Source organism: Emydura macquarii, unplaced genomic scaffold (assembly GCF_026122565.2).
Source record: "Emydura macquarii macquarii isolate MOO-44397 ecotype Brisbane River unplaced genomic scaffold, CSIRO-AGI_Emac_v2 contig_3530, whole genome shotgun sequence".
NCBI classification, from domain to species: Eukaryota; Metazoa; Chordata; order Testudines; family Chelidae; genus Emydura; species Emydura macquarii.
Window position 1 is genome coordinate 11,354,260 of NW_027133667.1, and position 24,981 is coordinate 11,379,240.

The 24,981-nt window shown below is 43.2% G+C and overlaps 1 protein-coding gene across 1 annotated transcript; it reads right to left on the minus strand.

The window, feature by feature from the left end:
- Positions 1–2,286: 2,286 nt before the first annotated feature.
- On the minus strand, positions 2,287–19,161 carry ATP6V1E1 (ATPase H+ transporting V1 subunit E1). The gene is made up of 9 exons (XM_067536019.1): positions 19,003–19,161; positions 14,647–14,712; positions 11,540–11,649; positions 10,566–10,632; positions 7,066–7,155; positions 5,519–5,587; positions 4,900–4,994; positions 3,864–3,951; positions 2,287–2,900 (listed from the first exon to the last, which is right to left on the minus strand). The coding sequence occupies exons 1-9, from the start codon at positions 19,033–19,035 to the stop codon at positions 2,838–2,840; spliced, it is 681 nt and encodes a 226-aa protein (XP_067392120.1). The 5' UTR covers positions 19,036–19,161; the 3' UTR covers positions 2,287–2,837.
- Between the last annotated feature and the right edge of the window lie 5,820 nt (positions 19,162–24,981).

Genomic DNA, 24,981 nt, shown 5'->3' on the forward strand with positions numbered 1-24,981 from the left:
TTCAAGACTGCAGTGGCTGTTCCCTGAAACAGCCAGAGAGGATTCAAACTCACTTGTTCCAGCAAGCAGGGTCTGGGAGCAGCTCTACAGTACCACTTAAGTTGATCTAACTTACATTGCTCAGGGATGTAAAAAGACACACCCCTGAGCGACACAAGTTACAGCAATCTAAGAGCTGTCCACACTGGCGCTATGTCAGTGGGAGATGCTCTCCTGCCAGCATAGCTTCTGCCTCTCATGGAGGTGGAGTAATTATGCTGCCAGTAGAACGCTCACCCCTTGGTATATAGTGTCTTCACCTGATGCTCTGCAGCTGTGCTGATGTAGCGCTGCTAGTGTGTGACTGTGAACAGATGAGTTACAGAAATTAGAACACAAAGATGTTAAGTGAGAGACAGTTCTGTTCCTTCCCTGCAGGGTCAGGAAGGGGAGGAGGCAGCATAACTCAAAAGTATTAAGGCTTAGATATAGTTACATTGTCATAGGAATAAAGACTAATACACACCAAATATCAATCCTATAGCAAAGCAGTAGGGGTGCAAAAACACTATAGCCTAGTATGTGAATGTGCCAGCAGAAGGCATCCAGCAGCTGGGTGTGCCAAAAATCATTGCTGTACCCGATCTCCTTGCAAATCTCAAAGCTGTGAGCAGCACTTACAAAAATTGCTGAAGGTGAGTGTTCTGGTGAAGGGCCTGCACAAGGCAACTGTCTTATAATGGGATCATGTCCTTCGGAAATGGAGGTAGAAGGCAAGGTAGGAAAAGACGACACTATGATCCTGGGTTAAGTATTTGTCAGGAGTCAGCACTGCAGGATTTTCATAATTAATCTGCAAGGCTCAAATCTTTTGTGTACGTGTTGTAAAAGAAGATGAGGCTGTAGTAGTGCCTGGGAGATGGAAGGCACCCCTTGATTTTATAACTGTATCCCTGCAGCCTGCCAAGCACCATATTCATGACTGGCATACAGTGAAAGCCTTACAAACACTGTATGAGTAGAGCAGGTTGGCTCAAGCAACGATTGATTTTAATTGAACTCAACAGAGGGCTAGAAGTCAGGAACTGTGCATGCTAAGCATAGGTGTGTAGTGATTTGCATAGTGGAACTGGGCCAGTCAGGTCAGTCTATCTCACCCCACGTGCCCTTACCTAGGGATAATACTTAACAGCTCCTGGGTAGTAACATTTTACAAAGCAGTCACTGCCCAATGGATGATGCAGGGAGGATTGTTGTATTACTGTAAGTCAGAGATGCACAGTGCTAGCAGCAGGAGAGACACAGACTAGTAACAGTGATAGCAGCTGCTTTTCTACCTAGGTTATTGGAGACTAGCACTACACTTCAGTAACTGTGCAGGGAGGCAGGAGTACAGCTGGCAGAAGAGGCTGATGCTTTTACAGCTAGTACCACCCCTCTAACAGCTGCCTCACTGTAATTCTGTCACTGTCCAATGCCAGAAGGGGAGCTACTGCCTCACCTCTAGGAAGGAATGAGATAGTCCTGCAGTCCCTTCAGAATATTAGCTTAAATTTCAACAGCGCTACTGTGCTGACAGAACTTCACCACCAGTTCAACTTGCAGCAATGACAATGGTCGGAGACCGAGATTTTTTAGCTTAAGTGTATTCCAAGCCCATCAAAAACAAAGGGGAATGCACGTATGGCCTGCTCTCCCTGGACAAAGCAGCTATTCTGTGCACATTACCTCTTTGCCTCTTCTGGGAAAGCAAATTCACCTATTCTAATTGAATGAGCTCAGTTGTTATTCCGTCCAAGCTCTACTTTGGCGTGCTGAGGTTCCCACACCGCATGAGAGTCCAACTGATTGTCCCTAATGTTGCCCCAGTCTCCTTTGACTAGGAGTTGATATTTTAGCTTACTACCTACATGGTGTATTATGCATCCAGTATGATGATCATATGTATTTAATATAGCTACCATCTATTAAACTACTACCCAAAGCTAGTGCTGCAGTACTGTTTACAAGAAGTATTTGCTGCTTATTGTTCATGGGTGGTAACTGCACCGATTACAGGACTGTATTAGAGCCTGAAGGTACTGTTAATATCTTTCTCCGATGAAGCTCACTACAAGAATCAGCTCAAGCAGGAAACAAGACTTCAACTCAAGTGTGCTGCAGAGGGAGTTAGCAAGTACCTACAGCCAGAAGAGCCTGTTAAGTAATGTGATACACTTGCCGAATTGCTGACCTAGACATCCCCACCCCACCTCCTCTAGTTATCGAGTCACTGCAGCCTGGACCAAGACTAGAATGGACTCCAGCTACACACACCTTTTTATTTGTAATAAATTAAAGTACAGGCTCAGGCTTTATTCACATATACAGAACAGAAAAACTGTGCCTGACCCAGTAACACAAGCTACACTTCTAGCCCTGGGAAGGGTTGCATGCCCTCTGCACACAGAGCACAGAGAAGACCTTAACTGGAAAGGTGGCTTCCCCGGGGCAGCATGGTACTTCACAATTAGATAACTCAAGAGGCAGGCGGCTGACGCAAAGAAAGTGACCCTTACTTGATCACCAGTCATGCTATAGCCATAGGCGTGCAGGACAAGCCAAGAGCCCAACTGCATCCGTTCTCCAAGGTCACTTTTGGATGGGGTGGTCTTCACCTCCTTTTGATCAATACAGTGTAGCCACAAGGTAAGTCAGGCAAAGCGCAGCATGTATGCAAAATTATTCCACTGAAGAACACACATTGGACAACACATTATAGCACTGAAAAAGGTATGTATCTAGGGTTTAAATTATCAGATGCTTTTTTGCATCTCTCTTCAATATGGCAGTGGAACAGATTCCACTTTCCCTCGGGCTTAATCCAAAAACTTCCTGTTGGGATTGGCACCAAAGAGTGCCCCTCGGATTTCTGGCATCATCTGTTGAGAGAGCATGTGCACCAGTTAGAGGCTTTGTACAAAACGACACAGTAACAAACACTAAAAATAGTGAAGCACCGACTAACAGAGCAACTTAATATGTACAAAAGTTAAGAAATCCTAGACAGCAGTTCCATGCTGGAGCCATGAATGGAGGACTGTCAGTGCATCCAAATCTTTAAGGGAGGTACAAAGTTCACCCACCAGGCAACATCCTATACTGGTGGTGCTTTCTCACTGTGAGCAAACAGTCATTAACACTGTTACTGCCTGAGCCAGAGGGGACCACCTTTTAAGCTCAGGCATGTGATCACCACACCTAGATCACATCCATTATCTGCATCAGTTACTGACATCAGAGAATTGCTTCTAGATTACCTTACCCTATCACTCAATGTCAGAGTTTATCCGTTTGAATAGGGAGATCTATATTGCCAAGACAAGAGTCACTGCAGACATTGCAGGGTTGCAAGGTCTTCCTTCTAAACTGGACTTTTAGAAGATTCTCACATTGTCTAGTGGAGTGGTTTTCTGATCTTGAGATGTCTCATCAACCCATGTGTTGCCATCTATTTTTTGTACTATTTAGTAACAGCTCTTTCAATGCAAGCTGATTCTTTAGACTTAGTCTTTCAATAGTGTTATTTCTCAAGAACCTAGCTGAGCATAAAACTCTGAAGGAAGGATTTCCTGCTGAGGTAGAGATGTGCTCCTCCAAAACCAACATACAACAAGCTGGATACTTTAGTTTTGTCTACTTTCTGCAACCCTTTGGATGGATGACAAGCAAAAAGGTCTGATCCCACAATAAGTTACTTTAAAGATGAAGATGATTGAGGCTCAGGGATGCTGACTTCAAGATGAAGCTTGTTCACCTTAGCAACCAAGATGAACATGGCGTGAAAGAAGAAAGCCTAGCAGATTGAGTACGGAGGTATCCAAATCCCTCTTTCCCAAACTCACCTGCTGGGCTATGAGATCCAGCCGGCTTTCCAGGGTGTTGGAAACCTTGATTTTACCATCACTGTTATAGATCTCAACACCTCCAGCACTAGAGAGAAAAGACATTACAACAGATGTCAACTTGACAAACAGCCACTCTCCCAAACAACTGCGAGAATGCAAGTGTCAAGGAGATGGATCAACAGACATGTGTGGCCTCCTTTCTGCTTTTAAATGGACTCCAATTTTAATCCCATTACAGTGGAAGCTAGGATAACCTGATGGAGAATGAGACAGCCCTACCAATGGTGTTTGTAGAGCATCCTAAAGGGTAAGAGTCCTCACCACCTACTGTTCTAAGCAGATGGGGAAGCTATGGAAATTTTAGGCATGAGAAATGATTGAAGTAACTAGCTGCATCTCCTCTCCACCACCCAATAGATATGAATTAGGCTACAAGGGTTAATTTTCAGATTTTGGGAAAAGAGGAAATGAACTAGAGAGAACACTTCTAAGGGTACTTCTTGGGCCATTTATGGCTCTATATATGGCTTCATTAGATATTAACTTGAGTGCATCATGTAAAGTGTTCTTTTCTGTATTACAGGAAAATCCTTCTGGGAGTATTGAAGGACACAGCCCATCAGTGGGATACCTCTAACCCACACATTCCCCCTCATGACTTCATTCTTTGCTTTATGTTGAACCTTAACCTTGGGCTGCACTTGCATTCCTTTCACTTCTAAGAGATGGATGGTTTCTGTCCGCTGTTGCCTAGAGCAAACATGCCCCTGTGCTGGGAATTAGTTATCTTGCTGCAGTCTCAAAACCATCATCTTTAGTTGCTTGGGAAACTGCATAGCAGGCAAGAGGATAGGTCAAATATATATTCAGTGGTAGGGGGAGCCAACTCCCCCTAACTAGTGGCAGATGTCTTCTCAGTGGTAATCTTTTTGCCATTTCCCATAAGAAATGTTTCAGACTGCTTCAACAATTAACAGGGCGTTGAATCTCCATCAAGTTACTACCCAGCACTAATAGCTACTGTATTCCTTACATATCTTCCGGCAGGAACGTCTGCTGGTCAATGTGAACATCAATGTCTTTTTTGGTGGAAGCTTTGTAGAGGACAATGCTCTTCTGTACGGCAGCCTAGAACACAAAATAGATCCCAGTTCAGGCCAGAGAGATTTGAAAACACATGGAGTCCTCTGCTAGTGTTGCACAGATCTGAAGGCTACTAAGTCTGTATTAATGGAACAGGCACTGAGGGTAAAATAATCATCTAGATGCCACAATTTCATTCATTAGCTTCAGACTCTCCAGGAAGGTGGTGCTGTAGGAGAAATGGTTGTGGCCTACCTCCTCTGCAACACATTTAATCCTGCCTCTCAATCTTGAACCAGTAGCAACTGCCATCATTCCTTATATTATGGTAGTGCCCAAAGTTTGTTAGGTGCTTCTCAAACAAAGGAAGACACTCCCCAACCAGACGAGCATATAATCATACAAGAGCTCAGGTATTTGCAGCAGAAGTGTTTTACTTGGTAGTGAACCACCCTACTGCCTTACTATGATCTTGCCTGGCAAGTCCCAAGCAGGAGATCTCTACAGTCACAATCCCATGGATTTCGTTGTGGAGACATTTTACCCTATTCTAGCTAGGGCCATCTTACCTTAACCATAGGGTGATCCTGTTTCCGGCAACGAACAATCAGTCTGGGCTCAAGCAGCTGATAGAATCCCTGTGAGACAATTACTGTATTAACATGAATGGAGGAAACTCCCATCATCTTATAATTGATTCATCAGCTCCTGTCATTTCTTAGGATTAGTTATTACTTATTTCATACTGTGAAGATGAAAGTTCATTGGTTACAAATTCCCCTTTTACTGTCATTCTGAAATAACACTTACCTGTTACTGGGCAACCCATGGGAACCTATGGCTTTGATCATGCAGGAAGTAAACAATCCAGATTTTGGGGTGCATGGCAAATAAATCTGGACACTATTGGGGGTTGGTTGAGAAGAATGAGAAAAGGCAGGCTAATGGTCATTAGTCACGTGCTAGACTGCGCAAGTAAGCAACTTTTGGTTAAGGCCTGCAGCAATCTTTGATCTCTGAACAGAGACCACCAACTATGCCAGATCATTACAGGAATAAGTGGACAGTGGCTGAGACTACACATTGCATCAGACTTCTGACCTAGACAAATGCAAGCCCCGCTTTTCAAAAGACAGGTTGGTTCATCCAGTGTGCAAGTGAGCAGCAGTAGACAGTAAGCCATGTGATTAGAAGTACACTATTGACCCCTGCTATGCAGTAAAGTAGACTACAGGTTGTAAGGCACCATACTCGGGGTGAGTGTGGCAAGAGGGAAGAAATACTGGATCAAAAAACAAGACTTAGAAGAGAACAGAGACTGCTAGACTGCAGAGGAGAAAACTAGAATCACACTTTAAAGAGAGTTCTTGGCAAAAGGACGTGGTAATATTTATGACAAGCTCTTGTATTACAGCAGTTGCCAGTAGCAGCTACTATAGCTGAGGTAGCTAGTTTCGATTAGAACTTCTGCTTGCACTTGCAAGATTTCCAAAAGTAAAACTTTACAGGGTAAAAAACTCTGAAATGCCTGAAGCTGAATTTTTAGAACATACATCTAATTTAGGGAAGTAGCTCCTGTCTCTCTCTCTCTCTCTCTCTCTCTCTCTCTCTCTCTCTCTCTCTCTCTCTCACGAAAAAATTTGCTCAAAGCTACTGCCACACAAGTCCTGGTGTCAAATCTGGAATGAAAACAGACAGAACTGTACACTTCCCTAACATTGGGCCAGGGCCAGGGGGAATTGTTTAGAGTGTGCATTTGAGGAACTCATCCTGAGTATGTGCAGTAGAACCTTGTGGTGTGCATATGTCTCCTGAAGTGTGGACTCCTGAGCTGTGCTCACTTGAGGACAGCTTCAGATGGAGCAGTTACATTGTGTTTTTTGTGACCCTTGTTCTTCTCATATTCAGATAAAATTGCTCAATAATTTAGGATTTCTGCCCTCCCCACTCCCATTTTCTGGGGCCTTGTGAGCTAACACTGAGAAGTACAGTGAAAGTGGTAGCTTTAAAAATGCCTATTTTAGGTAGTCTTCAAACAGCAGCAGTACTCCTACAGAGGGTTCGTGTTTGAGGCTAGCGATGCAGTCAGCCTCTTGCTATGGCTTGTGTTTTTTACCTGTAGAACCAGTCCATCCAGTAGTGCCTGGTACCTGGCAGCATCCTTCACCACCTTGGCAAGTCTTTGCTTGGCCTCATTCAGCAAATCCTACAAAAAAAGAGAGATCAGGTCAAAGCCTCCCTACTTGTTTATTTGGTTCTATGCCCTACCATCCTCCTGTACCCTTACTGCAGCTATGTACCCTGCCAACAAGCAATCTTACATGGCAGCTGATAATTCAGTCCAACCCTCGTCTTTGTGCATGGAGCAATAGCCTTCCCAAAAGGTTTTCTTTTCTCACTACCCTGTTCAGTACATGAAGTGAACATTAAGTGTGAATTCCTACTTATGGAAAAGGGAAGTCATAATAGTAAAGTATTAGCTATCCACAAACAATGCTTATTCAGTTCATTAATGCTATTCTAGCTGAATGGACTAGTTGTTTCTCCTACTCTGTCTGCTACTTCAGTAGGACAGCAGATCATGGAGAAACAGTCTGAAGTCAACAAGATGAAATTCAATAATGGCAAGTGCAAAGTACTGCACTTAGGAAGTGGGGGGGGAATCAAATGCACAAATACAACATGGGGGGGGGGGGGGTGTGAGTGGCCATGCAGCAGCACTGCAGAAGAGGAACCTGGGAATTGTAGTGGATCACAAATTGAATGAACCAGTGTGATGCTGTTGCAAAAAAAGAGGCACAAATTGACATTTAGGCATGTATTAAACAGGCATGTCATATCTATGCACTGGTGAGGCCTCAGCTGGAGTACTGTATCCAATTTTGGGCACCAGACTTTAAGAAAGATGGACAAACTAGAGGAGAGCAATAAAAAAGGTAATAGGTTTAGAAAATCTAACGTATGAAGAGGCTGAAAGAATTGGGCACATTTAGTCTAAAGAGAAGACTGAGAAGAGGACATGAGTCTTAAAAGATGTAAAACATTGTCATAAAGAGGATGGTGATCAATTGTACCCCATGGCCACTGAGGGTAGGATAAGTAGCAATCAGCTTAGTTTGGAGCAAAGAAGATAGAAGTTAGCTATTAAGGGGGGAAAAAAAACCCCACAAAACACTTTCCAACGATAAGGCAAGTTGAGCACCAGATGCAAGGAACACAGGAAGGCTGTGGAACCTCCATCATCGGAAGATTTTAAGAACAGATTACACAAAACAGTGATGGCCTTAAGTATACATTATCTTCCCTCCCTCCCCCCATGCTGAGACTGGATTGATTTTGGTGATATCTTGACATCCCTTCCAGCCATATATTTCTATGATTTGCTGCAGGCTGCCTTAGAGAGCAGTCAACGACAACTTTTTTCTTCCTATTCCGAAATTGTACAGAAATCCTTGACATACAAAATGCAAATCTGTAAAGTGATCATGACATTCTAGAATTGGTCAAATTGAAGACTACAGACTGGGAGAATAGTACTGTCTACACATAGCTGACATTAAGTGTAGACTGAATTCAGTACCAAGGAATAGCGGTATTTTCCTTGAGTGCTCACCGGGCTGTCTTCACTTATGAGAAGTTAAATACCCTTTAAGATAAGGTCCCTATTGTACAGTCAAAGCAGTATAATACATCCTAAACATGGCGCAAGAGAGACTAATTATTCTAGCAGCCCAGATCCTGGTTCTGCTATTCATTTTTAATAGCTCCAACTGTCCTGTTTTCACTGATGAACAAGTATCTATTTTTATTAATCTACTGAAAGAGCTCGAACAAGTATGGTTGTGGATCTCTGTCTGTTCTAAATTATGTAAAATGCTGCAGCTGTCAATGTCAGTGCAAATTTTGAAATTAAAGTCTGGAGTCTCGGTTTTGAAGCAACAGAGCACCAAATCCTCATTTCACATAGGTCCTTCACCCTGTTTTAGAGTCCATGTTTAAGGATTTCTGCTGCTGCTTGTTACTCTCCTCCCATCTACCATATCATCTCCCCATCAAACATTTGCCTCTCAAAACCTCAGAAAAACAAGTTTCCCTAGGGTTTTGATTTGAATACAATTTCTTCCCCACATCTGAAACTTTATGGTACATATACCAGCAGAATCAACCCCATGATGTCCTGCTGTAACCCTTAAAACAAATGGATAAAGGAAAATATCTATACAAGTGATTTCATGGTGCAGGAAAGTCTGTTTTGATAAACAAGAATGCCTATTATGACTTGAATGCTGAAGTATTAACAAGACCATCCTGAGTTCCCCTCACTGTCAAACCTAGTTATGCCTAGAATTTCTGGAAGAGCCCATCTTTTTTGGAGACCAAGCAAAACAAGGTAAGATTGAGCTAGTGCAGTAGGGCTTGAAATACTTTGACATGAGGAAGGAAATGTATTATGCACCATTCAGAAGCATGTGACTAAGTCAGCTCAAAGCATGGTCAGGGAGAGATTATCCAGGATGAATTGTTTCACAATGGAGTTAACTCTTCTCACCCCTCTCCTCTATATACACAGAATTAGAAATCTCACCAAATTCATGATGGGTGACAAACTTGGCACTAGTATGAAAGAATCAAAGATCCTATATCTAAGATGATATCCCTTTCCAACAAATCTTTTTTCAGAACAGTGTTGGGAACAAGCAGTATTACAGATGGTATTTTCTCTTGATTTCTGTAGTTCTCACAAACAGTACTATTCTGATGGCTTAGCAGCACCGCCTACTATCTGAAACACAAGACAGACTGCCTCAAACAAGATAAGGGAGTTTCCATATCGTGATTGTTATGTTATTCTCACAAAAGCTATCAATGAGGTATTTAGTAACATTGGAGTATGGTTACTGTTATTCATACTGAATGCAACTGATATGTTGTCTATGACAAGATGATTACAGTGGTTATCAGTCTTCATGCTCCAAGGCATAAACTGGCAACCACGTGGACCAAGAGGAAAGCTTTTCCATCCATCCTGGGCCACTGTCGGAAACAGTAACTCCACTATGTGGATTTTTCTGGCACTTGCTTATTTACAGGAAATGCCTGTCAAGTCTTACTTGCTGAAGTCCAGTCATTCAGTATCACTGCAGACATGAAGTTTAGTTGCCTGAAGCAACTAGGTCTCTTGTCTCTTTGTAGGTCTCTTGTCACCCAGTTACTTCCTCTTTTTTGCACTGTGTTGTATAAGAGGCATTTCCCATTTTGTGACTAAAGATCAGCTGCTGTCCAGGGCTGAGCTCAACCATGGATTGCAACTGAGATTCCTGGCAGACTGATGTATCTTCCCTAAATAGCAAAGTATGTCTGTGAAAACAAGATACTAGTGTAGGCTAGAAAAGCCTGATTTCACACTTATAGAAGACTACTACCTAAGAATGTTTTTTTCAAGACAGCTAGCACAGCCATTTTTTCTAGGCTATGTATGCTTCAAGTACACATCTCATTTGATCACTATAAAAATCAGATGCTTGTTTAGTGGTTGGATCAGGTGATTTCTTAACTGGGAATAGGGAGAACCCCCCGTCCCTTTACTATAGAGGCAACAAGGCAACATATACTCACTGCAATAAGGTCATCTCTTGCCTTGAGGACCTTCAATCTTGCCTGATTCATGAGGTTGGACATCTGACTGCAAGTTGTACGTAAAAATGGAATCAGTGTATTAAGCTTTAGACAACAACAGTAGCGCAGCAAATATTATAACTGCATGCTTTACGTGTTAGGGCAACACAGTATGTGCTGAACACAAGCCCATTTATTTATTTGAATCTGCTTCAACAGCAGCCATGATAAACTTCTCACTTGCTAAAAAAGCCATCCTCCATTGCATTGGCAACAAAAACAGAAAAACTATTCAAGAGAAACGAGTCACCAAGACCAGTACTGATAGAATTAGTTGTGTCCGCAAAGCATGAAGAGTTCGCTAGATATCTGCTTCCCAAAGTAATATGAAAAACCCCTCCACCACATCTGCTGTTCTCTTTAGATTACTATCCCTGGACTCTGCTTGGGACTATTTACAATTAGCTTCTGGCTGGTGTATCTGAGGCTTGCCACCAGGGCTCCTCACATATCCTCAGCTGCTGGAGAGAGTTTTATTTCCTACCTTACCACAAACCAATCCAGAGACTCCTGACTGGGGAAGAGCTGGCATCTACTATTATCTATCAACCTCTTAGCCTCAATTTATTGGGACCTGTTTTCCTGTAAGGAACTCTAACGCCTGGTCAGTTTCATGGTGCTGCTGGAAGAGCTGTCAATTTCAGTGTGTTTGGGAAAGCTGTAAACAGTAGCAACAGTGGAGCTGTCTGCAAATTCAGGAAGATTATAGTGCCTCAGTCCACATTCGAGTAATTTTTCTTCTCACAACTATAAGGACCTAAACCTTTTATTAATATGTGAAAATTCAGAATCTGTAGAAATTGATGGTTTAGCTACACCCTCCCCCTTGCCAATGAAACGTTTTGTTTGTGTATCACTGTCAAGCTACTGATTTTTCAAGCCCTTTAGTAGATCAGGCAGTCTAAGTGACTTACATTTTCTTCTGTTGTTCAATTTGTTTTTCCTTCTTTTCATAGTACTCCATGATCTTCAGTCTCTGTGTTTGCACAAGGCGACCCTTCTCAATGTTGAACTCTTCTTCTGCCTACAGTGAAACAGTCACACAGTTAAAATTAAGGCTGACTCCATAGATATTTAGAAGATACTCAGTTCAATTCACCTTACTAACGTAAAGGTTAGGTGATGAGAATCAAGTTCCTAATTAAGCAAAGCATGTACCTTAAAATCTCACTGAAGTCAGTTGCGTTTAAACATGTTACTTGCTGAACGAGGGCCTAATTACTGCTAATTAGTTAATCTGATCACTACAATATTACTTAACCAAGGACACGTGGCAGTTACTGCCTTCTTAGAGCATGGTTGGTCTTCTCACATATAAAAATATGGTAAATAGTGTGCAGTTTTTAACAACACCCAGCTACAAATGTGTCTTGACTGTTTTACCCATACTTTGAGAGAATCACTTTAGATTTAAGAAATAAGAAAAAAAAGCAATGTATTTGCTCACTTTGCATAAGCATTTCTAGCATGTAAACTATTGTGCTAATTTCAACAAGACACTGGCTACCATTTCAAAAGATCCATACTTTAGACCTTCTCCAATATGAAGAAACACAAATGGTCCTTGTTAGAATACAGACATTTAGGCCTGCCTGTAAAGGCCTATGATTTTTAAGTATATTCTTATCACTTAGCTAGTTACAGGGGTATTAATCCAAAGAATCAAAATCATAGGCTGCCTGTCTATAGGCCTTCTCTCTCTGTACTTCAGCTAAGCAGCAGAGGCAGCCGTAAACTGGGAAGTGTGTGGTCACATCTATACATTCCAAACAAATTACATTAGAACAAGGTAATACCAGCATGTTTAGAAGGTGATACTGTCTAATACCACCAGATAAAGAAAAGACCCTAGAATGCTTAAAGAAAACTTTGGTTAATAGCATTCTGTTTGGTTTTTAAACATTTGTCAACAGTTGTTGTTGCAGAATCTATACTTTGTATTGTTTGGTTATTACGATACCTGCTTTTCTGATAATTTGTCTGATTCTTTGATTGTTTCTGTCTGTTGCATAACTAATTGTAATCAGTTAAGGTGGTGGGGTATGATTGGTTAGAGAATGGTGTTACAATATATTAGGATTGGTTACAGAATTATCTTGTAATATTGTTAAGAAAGTGATTGGCTAAGATACACTATAAAAACTGAAGTAAAACAGGAAGTAAGGTGGGAAGAAGGAAAAATTACTGGTGTGAAGAATTGGGATTCTTGCTTGATTATCCCAATAAACCCATAGTATTGCCTGTTGCTGGAGTCTGGACTTCCGCTTCTGTCAGCTAACCAAGAACTGAGGGAAGGGGCCTTAACTGTGTAATGTAGTCAATCATTAATGAATGATTAATGGACCCTTACAACTTTGGCACAACACCTTCCATTTTGTTAATGTAGAAGCGTTCATGTTTTTATCCCCTCTGTTTAAATCTATGCTGTGGTTCCTCAACATGGCTGCAAATCACAGCTTGAAATGGAACTAAGTCAGAGTTCGGCTACACAAATGTATTAGTTACATCACATCTAACAGCTGGTTTACATATTGGCACCCAAATAACTAAATTGGTTTTAACTCTCACTTTTTGTGAATTTGGTTCAAAATCCATGTGTGAACACTTGTTTTTTGATTAACTGTTCTATTTTGACTCAGGAATCAGAGTGTCCACACATAGACTTATGCCAAAAAACAAGTGAGGCCTGGTCTACACTGGCCATAGATTTTGGCAGCAGTTGACGGGAGATACGCAAGTTACTGTACATAGCTTGCGTATCTCCTGTCGACTTCCTAAAGTCTACCTACCACGGTGTCTCCATTGTGCTGCGCCAACAGGAAATGCCCTCCCACTGACACAGCACTATGCTTCTTGTCGGGGTGGGATTTACAGAGTGGACTTCCGGGTTTGATTGAGCGAGTCGTCATTGCCGCTCAATCAAACCCGCAAAAATCGATCCTGCACTGCTGGCGGTGCCGCCGGCAGTGTAGATGTAGCCTGAGAATTAAAACCAAATTTAGTTATTTGGGGGCGTGTGCATGCGTGCGCATACAAGCCCTAAATAAAACAAATGTGGAAATGGGTCACATTCATCTCTGTAACTCTACTGAAGCTAGAGGGACCAATTTAACCCACTCTGTTTATGCAGAATCCAGGCTCACATCACCCTTAGCTTCCCCTGAAGTATTCGATCAACATGTGATCTTGCATACATGTGTTCACATTTAGGCATTAAGAAGGAGACTCAGGGTGGAAGATCAGCTTCAGCTCAGTTCCCTTGATTGTATTAATTTGGCACAAACTAATAAATATTTAACTTTATTCAGTAGTTTACTTTTTGTCATGTAATTCCTGTATGTGGAGCATGTGGCTCCTGGGAATATTGTAGATCTGTTTTTGAAGGTGTGACTGGGAAGCCACTCAATGTCAGATGCGATCCACCTCCTTTTGGAGTGCCTGATATTAAATCATCTCAGTGGTTCCCAACCTGTGGACTGGGGGGCCAAAAGTAGCCTGCGAGGGCTTTCAAAGTGGCCCGTGACTCACCTCTTGCTGGCTGCAGAAGGGAGCTGCTGCCTAAGGACCCAGGCGGAGCGCATTTCCGCGGGGCTGAAAGACCGGTGCAGGCTCCTTGCTGCAGCCAAGAGGATGGGACATCAGCGCTCCTCTCCCCCTGGCTGTAGCAGCGAGCGTGGCAAAGTGCTCTGCCTGGGTCCCTGCTGGAGCCAGGGGAAGGAGAGCACTGATCTCCTATCCCTCTGGCTGCAGAAGGGAGCCACTGCCTAGGGACCCAGGTGGAGCGCACAGCACTACAGGATGCATGCGGTTTCCCTGCTGCAGCCAGGGAGACGGGCAATCAGTGAGGAGGCAGCGTCCTCACTGAACTCCTGCCATCTGGCTGCAGGAGGGGGTGGAGGAGGGCCTGCTGGTGGAAACTGGTGGCCCTTCCGGGTTGTAAAAATGATATCTGTGGCCCTCAAGCCAAAAAGGTTGGGAACCACTGAACCATCTCATGGGGTTTTTTTTGTTTGTTTGTTACCTTCGCATCTATTTCTTCAGCTTTTTCATTGGCTTCCTGCTCGATGAAAGCCATCATGTGCTTGATCTGGAATAGAATAGAGACACAGTTATATTACGCTGGGGAAGCACTTGCATCAAAAGGAAACTTTTCCTTCGGATTCCACAATATTTGCCCCTCCACCCCAACCCTATCTCACATATAATAGGGGTTCTTGCCTTCCGAGAGAGGAAGATGACCACCTATCTAACAAGAGAAACAGCCACTAAATAGTTTAGATAAGGTTCCATCTAACACCATTTCTCTGAATAGCACCAGCTGGTCTTCCCTGGATTTATAAGTGAATTTAAAAAGTTTGTGCAATAGTCTGTAGTGGGTGGGAGGAGAAGGCAGGCAGTTGCACAGCTTGATATATAGCATTTTTTAAAGTGTGTTATGAACTGCTTCAGCAACCTACATATACTGCTAAGCATGCATGAACCTTTCTAGCTAAAACTGTTTAAAAACATTCTTTAAGTTGTACATGCAACAGTCATGGGACCTAGTTACAATATGATTCCAGTATGTATTGTAAACTTAACTGTTCTGTGACTGGGCTAGAAGTTCAGACTAAGTCTTGGGCATGTTCAATAGAAGTCATCGCTGCACTGCAACTTGAAACTATGTTGTAACCGATGCTGGGCAATGATATTTTTCTAATCACTAAATGGCCTATACAGAGGGCTTCAGTATCTAGTTAGCAGTGAAGAGAATTTTCTTGGACTAGGCAAGCCACAGCAACATGCAGGAAGGACTCATTTATAGTGTCCTTTGTGCACGATTACAAAATGCTTTACAGAGAAAGGAATCTGACTACGAAGATAGGTCAGCACATGCGCTACTGCACGGGGATCAGGGGATGAGGGGAAAGTGAAGTGAATAGACAGGCCATAGATGGAGAAGGTCGGACAGGTAGGGCAGAACAAGTGGAGGAAGAGTGTATTCTAAAAACCAAAAGAACAATTCAGATTTGGATTCAGAAATTATATGACTCCAAGTGTTCATTAAGGGTCCAATTTGTGGATGGTCAGCTATTTGGCCACAGCTTTCTGAAGTCTGGCATGTAGGGACCATCATAAAAAAGTAATCACAGTTCTCCAGAGGATAGTGATTCTGGCATGAATAGTGATTTTAGCAATGGCCAGGTCAAACCAACGATGAACTCCAGCTTTGTTTCAGAAAGCAGAACTGGGAGTAGAGGGATGGCAAAAGTAAATGATTGAGTTAGTTTTCTGAATTTAGGAACCAAACTAAACTGGAATCAGAGTGTCTCAGTGGGACCCAGAATACAACTTGGGAATATCCACTGCTGGGAAAGACTATCAAGGAGTTCTGTAGCATCATACTACTTGGCAGAATTACTTCTGACAGCACTAGGATTACACTGGGTGCTCAAGAAACTGTTTCCTTACTCAGAGGATACAAGAGAGAAATGATGTGACATTATAGAGCATTCATTTCCCCAGGTTGGCATCTCAGTAGCAGGTAGCATTGCCTGTAAACATCAGAAAAGATCCTATTACTGTGAACAGCATAAAAGAATAAGAACAGTCATAATGGGAGACCAATGGACTATTTAGCCCAGTATCCTGTCTTTTCACAGTGGCCAATGGCAGGTGCTTCAGAGGGAACAAACAGAACAGGTAATCATCAAGTGATCAATCCCGTCAGCCATTTCCAGCCTCTGGCAAACAGCAATCCCTGCCTATCCTGGCTAATAGCTATTGATGGACCTTTCTTTTTTGAACCCTGTTATAGTCCTGGCCTTCACAACATCATCTGACAAAAAGTTCCACAGATTCTTCACGCAATGCATGGTCAAATACTTCCTTTTGTTCATTTTAAACCTGCTGCCTATTAATTTCATTTGGTGACTCCTAGGTTTTGTGTTATGAGTAAATAACATTTTCTTATTTACTTTCTCCACACCAGTTATGATTTTGTAGGCCTCTATCATATTCACCCTTAATCATCTCTTTTCCAAGATGAAAAATCCTAGTTTTATTAATCTCGCCTCATATGGAACAGCTTAAGATCCCAGACTCTGACAGGATCATAAGATAATTTTGCTTTTTGTAGAATGCAAAGAAAAAAAGATGGGACTTCCACATTTCTAAATAGTGTAAGTTTTAATATGATGGCAAACTTAGTTTTATTTTTGTGAAGAGAACTTAGTTTCTCCTGAAATTGAAGGCTCTTGCCCAAGAAAGTTTCCTACAAAAAGAAGGCTAGTGGATTTTTCTTCAAGAATTGTAATAGTCTTGACCTACTGTCCATGGGAATATAATCAATGTATTAAGTTAGTTTGAATGGTAAGAGAGCCCTTCTGAAGCTATGGTCTGCAGAATGAACCAAGCATGTGTATTGCTGGGAGGTAGTCACTGGGACGGTCTCTTAAAAACTGAAAATATTGGATGTACTGAAAATGATACAGTCAGTTTCCTAGTTCTAGCAGGACCTATATGCATGCTGACTTGTCATGCAGTTTGCTGTATTTTGCGTTTTCAGTTAAACTAAGGACAGGATCATCCCCTACATTTTAGCTGAACAAAATCCAATTACAGATATATTGCAGTTCGATTTGAATACAGAATAGAGCTCCATTGTTAGGCTCTGACAGTGGAAGGGCAATAGAGCTCACCCTTCAATTTCAGTCCCATAATGACTAACATTGCCAGCTCAAGTTATGATAAACAAGGACATGCCAAAAGTTGGTTGGATAGGTGAATCCAGGGAGCTAGGGGAGGATGTTAATCTTCAAAAGGCAAATGGGGATACTAAACTATTGTTTGTATTCTCACTATACAGTGGTCCTTTGCCAATCAGATTTGCGGAACGAGAAGGTCAGAGATGCAGTAGGCATTTATGGGAACTGAGATTAGGAACTGCTGATCCTGCATCAAACCTGTCTGATCTGCCCATCACTTGAGAGGAAACTTCACTGACTCAGGTCAGACCAGTTTGTTAGCAAGTTTACTATTTACTGTCAATGAGAACAGTGTATGTCCTGACTCAAAAGGACAGCCAGAGACCATAAAGGCCAAGCCTTCAGTGGAAATTTACAAAGGAGTAGCAGCACAGTCTAGGCTCAATTTTGCCAGATGACTGCTTTCCTTCTAGACCTAATATGCAAAAGTCATTTGATAGACAGTTGAAGAGTCAACGCAAACTCCAGGAGCCAATCAAACTGTTAGCAAGTACAGCTCAGCCATTATGATCAAATTCAAATTTAATCAGATTTTTTTCTATAGAAAATAGGTCGTCATGTAGAAGCAACAGATGAGTGGTAGTATCTTTCCCTTGGGGTGAAATGATACTTGAGCAATAAGACGGCAAAGACAAGATCACCCATGACCTCTCCCATGATCATCTCTTGTCTTCAGAGACCATCCAAATTACTTAGCAAACCCCAGTCTGCTGTCAACACAGGAGCTCCCAGTGCTACTGGGAGATATGCAGGGCTTTCAACACTAGTTTTGAGTTTTTTTAAAAAATGCTATTGTTCAGACTGCAGTCAGCGCCTCTTATTCACCAGCTAGCATGGGTATTATTCATAGGATTTTCCAGCTGCTCTTATTCCATAGTACAAGGCTGTCACTGTTTTTCCTACTACAGCCAGGCATTTAAAGAGGGGGGAGGGGAAGGTTTCACGTGCCTCTGCCAGGAGTGTAGCAACAGGTTACCAAAATCTTAACCCTCAATGGCAGGATCTGTTATCCCAGCCAGCAGGGGACGAGACACCTTCTATTTTTGTTGACTTGCTTTAATGAGCAGTTTCCTACCTTGATAAAACCACGTCCGCTTTGAATAAGCGTCTCTTCCTAATTCAGGGTTTGGTTATGAACGCAACCCCTTACTTGCTGGGGGAGGAGGGTATGTGGCTAAAGCCCCCCAACCCTACCTGTCTGCCCCCACGGCCACTCAGTCCCGCAGCGCTTTCCAGCACCCCCTGCACGGGGGCGGGCAGCAGCGCCACCGAGGCGGCCGCTCCCAGCGCAGAGCCGGGGCGCGGTGACAGCGCGCAGTCGAGGCAGGGCCCCGCACCCCATGCGGGGAGCTGAAGCCGGGAGGACGCGCTGGCCCGTGGCCCTCAACCTTGCCCCCAAAACGCCGCCCGGCCGTGGACAGCTGCAGCCCCAGGAAGAGGAACCCGCCCCCCCCCGCCACGCGAGCCCGGCACAGGCCGGGCGAGAGTAGAAGGGTCCGGGGGCGGCTCCAGCAACCGATCTAGGGCAGGAGCGCACCTGCCTCCCGCGTCCCCCACCGACCCCCGGCTGGGGACGCGCTGGCGCAGCCTCCCGGCCTGACACCCCCGCAGCGCCAGGCTGGGCCCGGTACCTGTTTCTGGACGTCGGCATCGCTGAGCGCCATGGCTGCGGAGGGGAGGGGGCGGACACGCGCGCGCGGGGAGGAAGGCGGCGGGTAACGGCGGCTCGGGGACAACGAGTCCGGGCTCTTCAGGCTTCGAGCGACTGGATCAAATCCGGGTCGGGTCACAGAGGCTGGGGGAGGGGGGTGTTACCCCAACCCCGCCCACTGCCCCTGCCCTGCGCCAATGAAAGCCGGGTTTCCGGGTGACGTCACGGGACCGGCCGCGCATGCGCGCCAGAGCCCTAGGTGTCATTGCCTGATCGGGGGGTGCTCTTTGAGTTGCGCGGGAGGGGTGGGGCGGATTCACCGGGCCCCAGCCAGGGAGTTGATCCCTGTCCTAGTTTGAGCAGCCCAGAACGAGCTTGTCATGTCAGTGTTATGAGGTGACACAGCAGAGAGGCCCCATGACCAGGCTTCAGTGGATGCTGCAGCGCTCAGGGTTGCAGTGTGGATGGATCCCTTGCTCTATTTGATGGAGTTATTTTTTACAACCCAAGCACCTGGAATCATTTCACTACAGGAGAGTTGCAGTTTTCATGACAAAAAAATTCCCTGATGGTTACTGAAAAAAAAAGCTTGTAAAAATGATCTGAGTGTACCCGAAGAGACCCCAAACCAGAAGGCAAATAAAGAACCTGACATTATTTTGCAAAATCTTAATATTTTTCAGTGCTTTGCGTTGGCAGATGACAAGAAGCCAATATGAGGAAGAGACGAAGCATTACAGTGGCAGGAGGCTCACCAAGATGAAGCAAGAACTTGTAGATGCATATGTGATCCATCCGTGACTAGGGTTGCCTACCTGAAAATGCCAGGCTCAGAGAGCAGGCTGCAAAAGGAGAGCAGATTCTCCCAAACTGGTGGTTAACACTGCAGTTAGATTAATAACCAGCCAGTCACAAACAGTGCTTTTGATCCCCCACACAGGTTATCAAGAAGCTGAAAACAAGAAGTTACACAGCCCCCTTTATTGCATTTCAGTCTCTGGCTCCCAATTAGCAACTAGGTCCAGTAAACAGATAAGTTATTAAAACTCTATTCTTTTTACCAAAAATGTTCTCCTGATCCCCAAAGGGTCAGCCACATTACCAGACCAATGTAAGTTTGGATCTTACCCAAAATACCATGCTGCCAGCTGATCCTTTAGTAACTAAGCTAAAGGTTTATTATAAAGGAAAGAAACAAGAAGAGATGTTAAATGATTAAAGCAATCAGGTACATACAAATGACTTTAAAGTCCATATATATCAGATTCTCAGCAGAATTGTGGCGTTTGCAGGCTTGTACAGTTCCTCTGTGTACATCCAGTACCTGGATGGGTCTCAGTCCTTTGTTTCACAGCTTCAGTTGTAGATGAGTTGATCCAGAGGTAGGAAGCAGGAATGAAGACAAGATGGAGATGGAGCAGCTGCATTTTATAGTTTCTGCCATGAGACTTGTACTTTCTTTCTCCCAAACACAGCCATACAACACATGGCATGGAAAAGCCTCAGAGGGTCTCTTGTCCCATAGGCAAGTTCTTACATATCCAGGTGACTCATAAGATGCGTAGCCCCTGGATTCTTTCATTGGATTCATTTTACATTTGAACTCTCTTGATGGGCCACTAAGCAGGCTTAGTGCTGCTGCTATCCTGTCTGAGACTGTCACCCAGAAACACAGCACAAGTTTGAAATACAAGTATACCATAGATATTTAGAACTCATAATATAAAACTGATATACATATATATAAACATGCTCATCAATCTTAGCGAATCATGACTTTTCCAATATCCTATATATTTATTGCAATTTTGTAATATTGGTATGAGTAATATTATAAATGGTCACCCCTAATCCAGACAGCATCACAGATGATTTTATGATGCCTCCTGGAGGCATTGAGAGCTGCTATACTTTTATGGCTTAGAGCTACAATTCTAGGATTTCATTACAGAAGTACTTCAGGGATTTAACAACTAGCTTTGTTGCCTTTTCTCTCTTGCCTGGTATTTTGGTACCCTCAGTTATTCAAAATAGTGCAGTAGCAAAATTTGCAGATGATCCAAAACTACTTAAGATTGTTAAGTCCAAAGCAGACTGCAAAGAGTTACAAAGGGATCTCACAAAACTAGGTGACTGGGCAACAAAATGGCCCAATAAAATTCAATGTTGATAAATGCAAAGTAATGTACTTTGGAAAAAATAATCCCAACTATACATATAAAATAATGGGGTCTAAACTAGCTGTTACCACTCAAGAAAGAGATCTTGGAGTCATTGTGGATAGTTCTCTGGAAACATTCACTTAATGTGCAGCATCAGTCAAAAAATCCAACAGAATGTTGGGAATCATTAGGAAAGGAATAGATAGTAAGACAGAAAATATCATATTGCCTCCTTATAAATTCATGATACACCCACATCTTGCATGCAGATCTGGTTGCCCCATCTCAAAAAAGAAAGATATATTGGAACTGGAAAAGGTACAGAAAAGAGCAACAAAAATTATTAGGGATATGAACAGCTTCCATATGACGAGAGATTAAAAAGACTGGGACTTTTCAGTTTGGAAAGGGAACAACTAAGCAGGGATAGAGGCGTATACAATTATGACTGGTGTGGAGAAAGAAAATAAGGAAGTGTTATTTACTCCTTCTCATAATACAAGAACTAGGGGTCACCAAATTAAATTAATAGGCAGCAGGTTTAAAATGAACAAAAGGAAGTATTTCTTCATACAACGCATGGTCAACCTGTGGAACTTTTTGTCAGAGACAAAAGAAGCATGTTGTGAAGGCCAGGACTATGACAGGGTTCAAAAAAGAACTAGATAAATTCATGGGGCATAGGTCCATCAATGGTATTAACAAGGATGGGCAGGAATGCAAAACCATGCTCTGAATTGTCCCTAGTCTGTGTTTGCCAGAAGCTGGGAATGGGCGACAGGTGATGGATTACTTGCTGAACACCTCTTCTGCTTATTGTCTCTGAAGTGCCTGGCATTGGCCATTGTCGGAAGACAGGATACTGGGCTAGATGGACCATTGGTCTGACCCAGTATGGCCGTTCTTGGGTTTCTCTTCTAGCTTGTTTTGGAGCATTCTTAAATACTGTGGCCATTCTTACATGACCAAGATTCGGTTAGTTTTTTCCATTTCTTTCTTTGTGTCAAGTTTTAAAACAGCTTTCCCTAGCCATCCATACTTCTTCCTATATTTTGGGCTGTTTCTGGTTATTAAACGTTTACAGTCCCTCAAACAAATGATGTTTCGACACAAGTTGATTATCTTAACTCATCTAATGAGATCATATCACAAGACATTATGGCAGCTATATGAATTAATCTTTAACCTTTATGAAAGTTGTCAAGTCATTAAAAACAGAACATATTATACACAGATTTTTTTTTTTTTAAATTACAGGGGTTTCTAGTGTACGAAGTAACTTTGACATTATAACGTGATCACATTTAAAGTAACTTCACTAGGAATCAGAACAGTATTATATTTAGTGTTGGCTGTCCAAACAAAATTTCCATACCTTGCTCTCTCCTTGTACTTTATTTTTTAAAGAGATCCTATTCTTACCATTATCTTCTTCTTTCTTAGCGCTCCAGAAATTCTTTAAGCTATAACCTGTACCTATGTGGACTAGAATACAGCCATGCAGTTAAACTTATTTGAAGGTTCCATCATCATTTCAAGTATCTTTTTTTTTTTTTTTTTTTGCAGGATTTTCAAAGATGATCACAAACAAGTATACAATTATCAAGATTACCAAATTTTCCACTGGAATTATTTAGATAAATATAGCTCTTCCACCATAACAAGTATGTGTACCACTGCTCCCTAGTGGATGAAATATGAGATGTTCTTGAGTATGTAATCATCATAATCAACACACATACTCTACTGAGGACAGTTGTACCTGACAGAGCGACCAAGTTTGATGGTGTCGTACCAGGCATCATGCAGTGAGGTTCCCAGATCTGGCTCAATCCTGCAAATCCACAAATCTCTGGTAAGGCTTCATGGATGATGCTAGTTAAGGCAAGGGCTTGCACCCCTTTGCACATCCATAGGGAGTTTGAGAACACAGTGTGTGTGAGTGTTTTTGTCCAACCAGGTGACATAGTTGAGAAGCATAAATATATTCACTTTTGAATTAAATAAGTGATTGAAGGAAGGACAGATCTCAGCGCAATTGTGACATTTCACACAAAGTCAAACCACTTTATACTGTGTATTTGGTGCTGACAGCACATATGGAATACTTTTAGCTACTCAAGAGTCTGCCTGTAAATTGTGTGTGTAACAGAGATTATGTTGCCACCTAGTGGCACAGTTTACAAACTACTTATTGAACTCTAAAAGTGCTACACCAGCTGAAGTATTGTTGAGAGCCTGTCATCCTCTAGTCTGAAACCTATAGAGCAGGGTGGCCAAACTTACTGACCCGCTGAGACCTCCCTCCCTGCTGGGCAGAATCCTCTAGCCCCAGCACCCTGCCTCAGGGCAGAAGCTCCAAGTACCCAACCCTAGTCTGGTAGGCGGAGAATGGGGGCACAGAGGACTCCATGAGCTGCACTTTAACTGTAAAAGAGTTGTGGTTCACAAGCCACAGTTTGGCCACCACTGTTAGAGAGTATCAAGTCTAAAATTAGTGTACAAACATCTACAAGTTAGTGTGGGATAAAGACAAATTTGGGTCTTACATAGGGTGGTCACTTTTTCAACAACTGGCATAGTATGATATTGTGGTAATTATAGTACATTTGTGCAAAAATAGGATTATTTTTTGATGAATGTCCTTATTTTGTATGAAAACATCGCCATGTGGAAAATGCAGCGTCACAGCATAATATTTTGTGGGAAGCATAAGTGAGTTGAGGCTGAGTAAGCTAAGCTTGGGGGTAGGACTGACTACCACTTTGGTGTTTGGGGGATGGTGTCAGTTTTCTCCATGTGATTTTGTGTCCGCTTGTGGAATGTTCACAGGTCACATGAAGCATTTGTAGAGCCTGTTACATTTGGGAGTGTTATTAAAAGCTGCTTCTTGGAGCAGTGTCTTTCTACTCATCTTGTACAACATAGACCAAACTGTTGCTGCTTAACAATCAACAATAAAAATAATAACAACTCTGTAATGCAATACAATGGCTTTTTTGCTGCACTCTGGTGAGTTATTTGCTCAGCTGGGTGACAATGATTTTTGGCACAGTTAGGAGGGGCACTGTTTTCTTTGGGTGGGTGTCAGAGCAGGTTTTGACAAGGTGGAGTTGGACAGATTATGGTTTGTAGGTTTGGGATTTTGGACTTGGGAGAGATTTGAAATCTTGACAGAACGATGCAGGGATCCCAGCCCAGGCACTGTCCCAGACAGGATCCCAGCCCAGGCACAGAGACCAGGGGGACACAGGGCCAGGACGAATGGGAGCAATGGGGCCAGAACAATCCCAGCCCAGCCTAATTATGGGCAGTTGGGCCAGGGGGATGCAGGACCAGAATTACTGGGGGCAATAGGTCCTCAGGGACAGGTCAAACCCATCCCCATCAGGGGCAATGGGTCAAGGAGACATGGGGCCAGGACGATATTTTTTCTGGAGGGGGGGGGCAGGACGATCCCAGCCCAGCCCCATCCGGGCAGTTGGTCCACAGGGACATGGGGCCTGGACAATCCCATCCATCGCCATCAGGAGCAGAGGGGTGGGGGAGGGGTTAGGCGTTCCATGGCTTGGAATTGACATCAGCTAGCACTGGAAGAAGACTACTTGTAGCCCCCTGCCGCCATGACAGGTACCGAGGCGGAAGTTGCCCTTTGGCTTGAGGGAAAGGTGTTCGCTGTAGCCACAGGCCCTGACGGGAGTGGAGGTCACGTGATGACGCAACCTGTCCTTCCGGTTCCCCGATGACGTAGCCACGCCAACGTTAGGCGATGCCCGCCCCTTCTCGCTTCCCCTCCC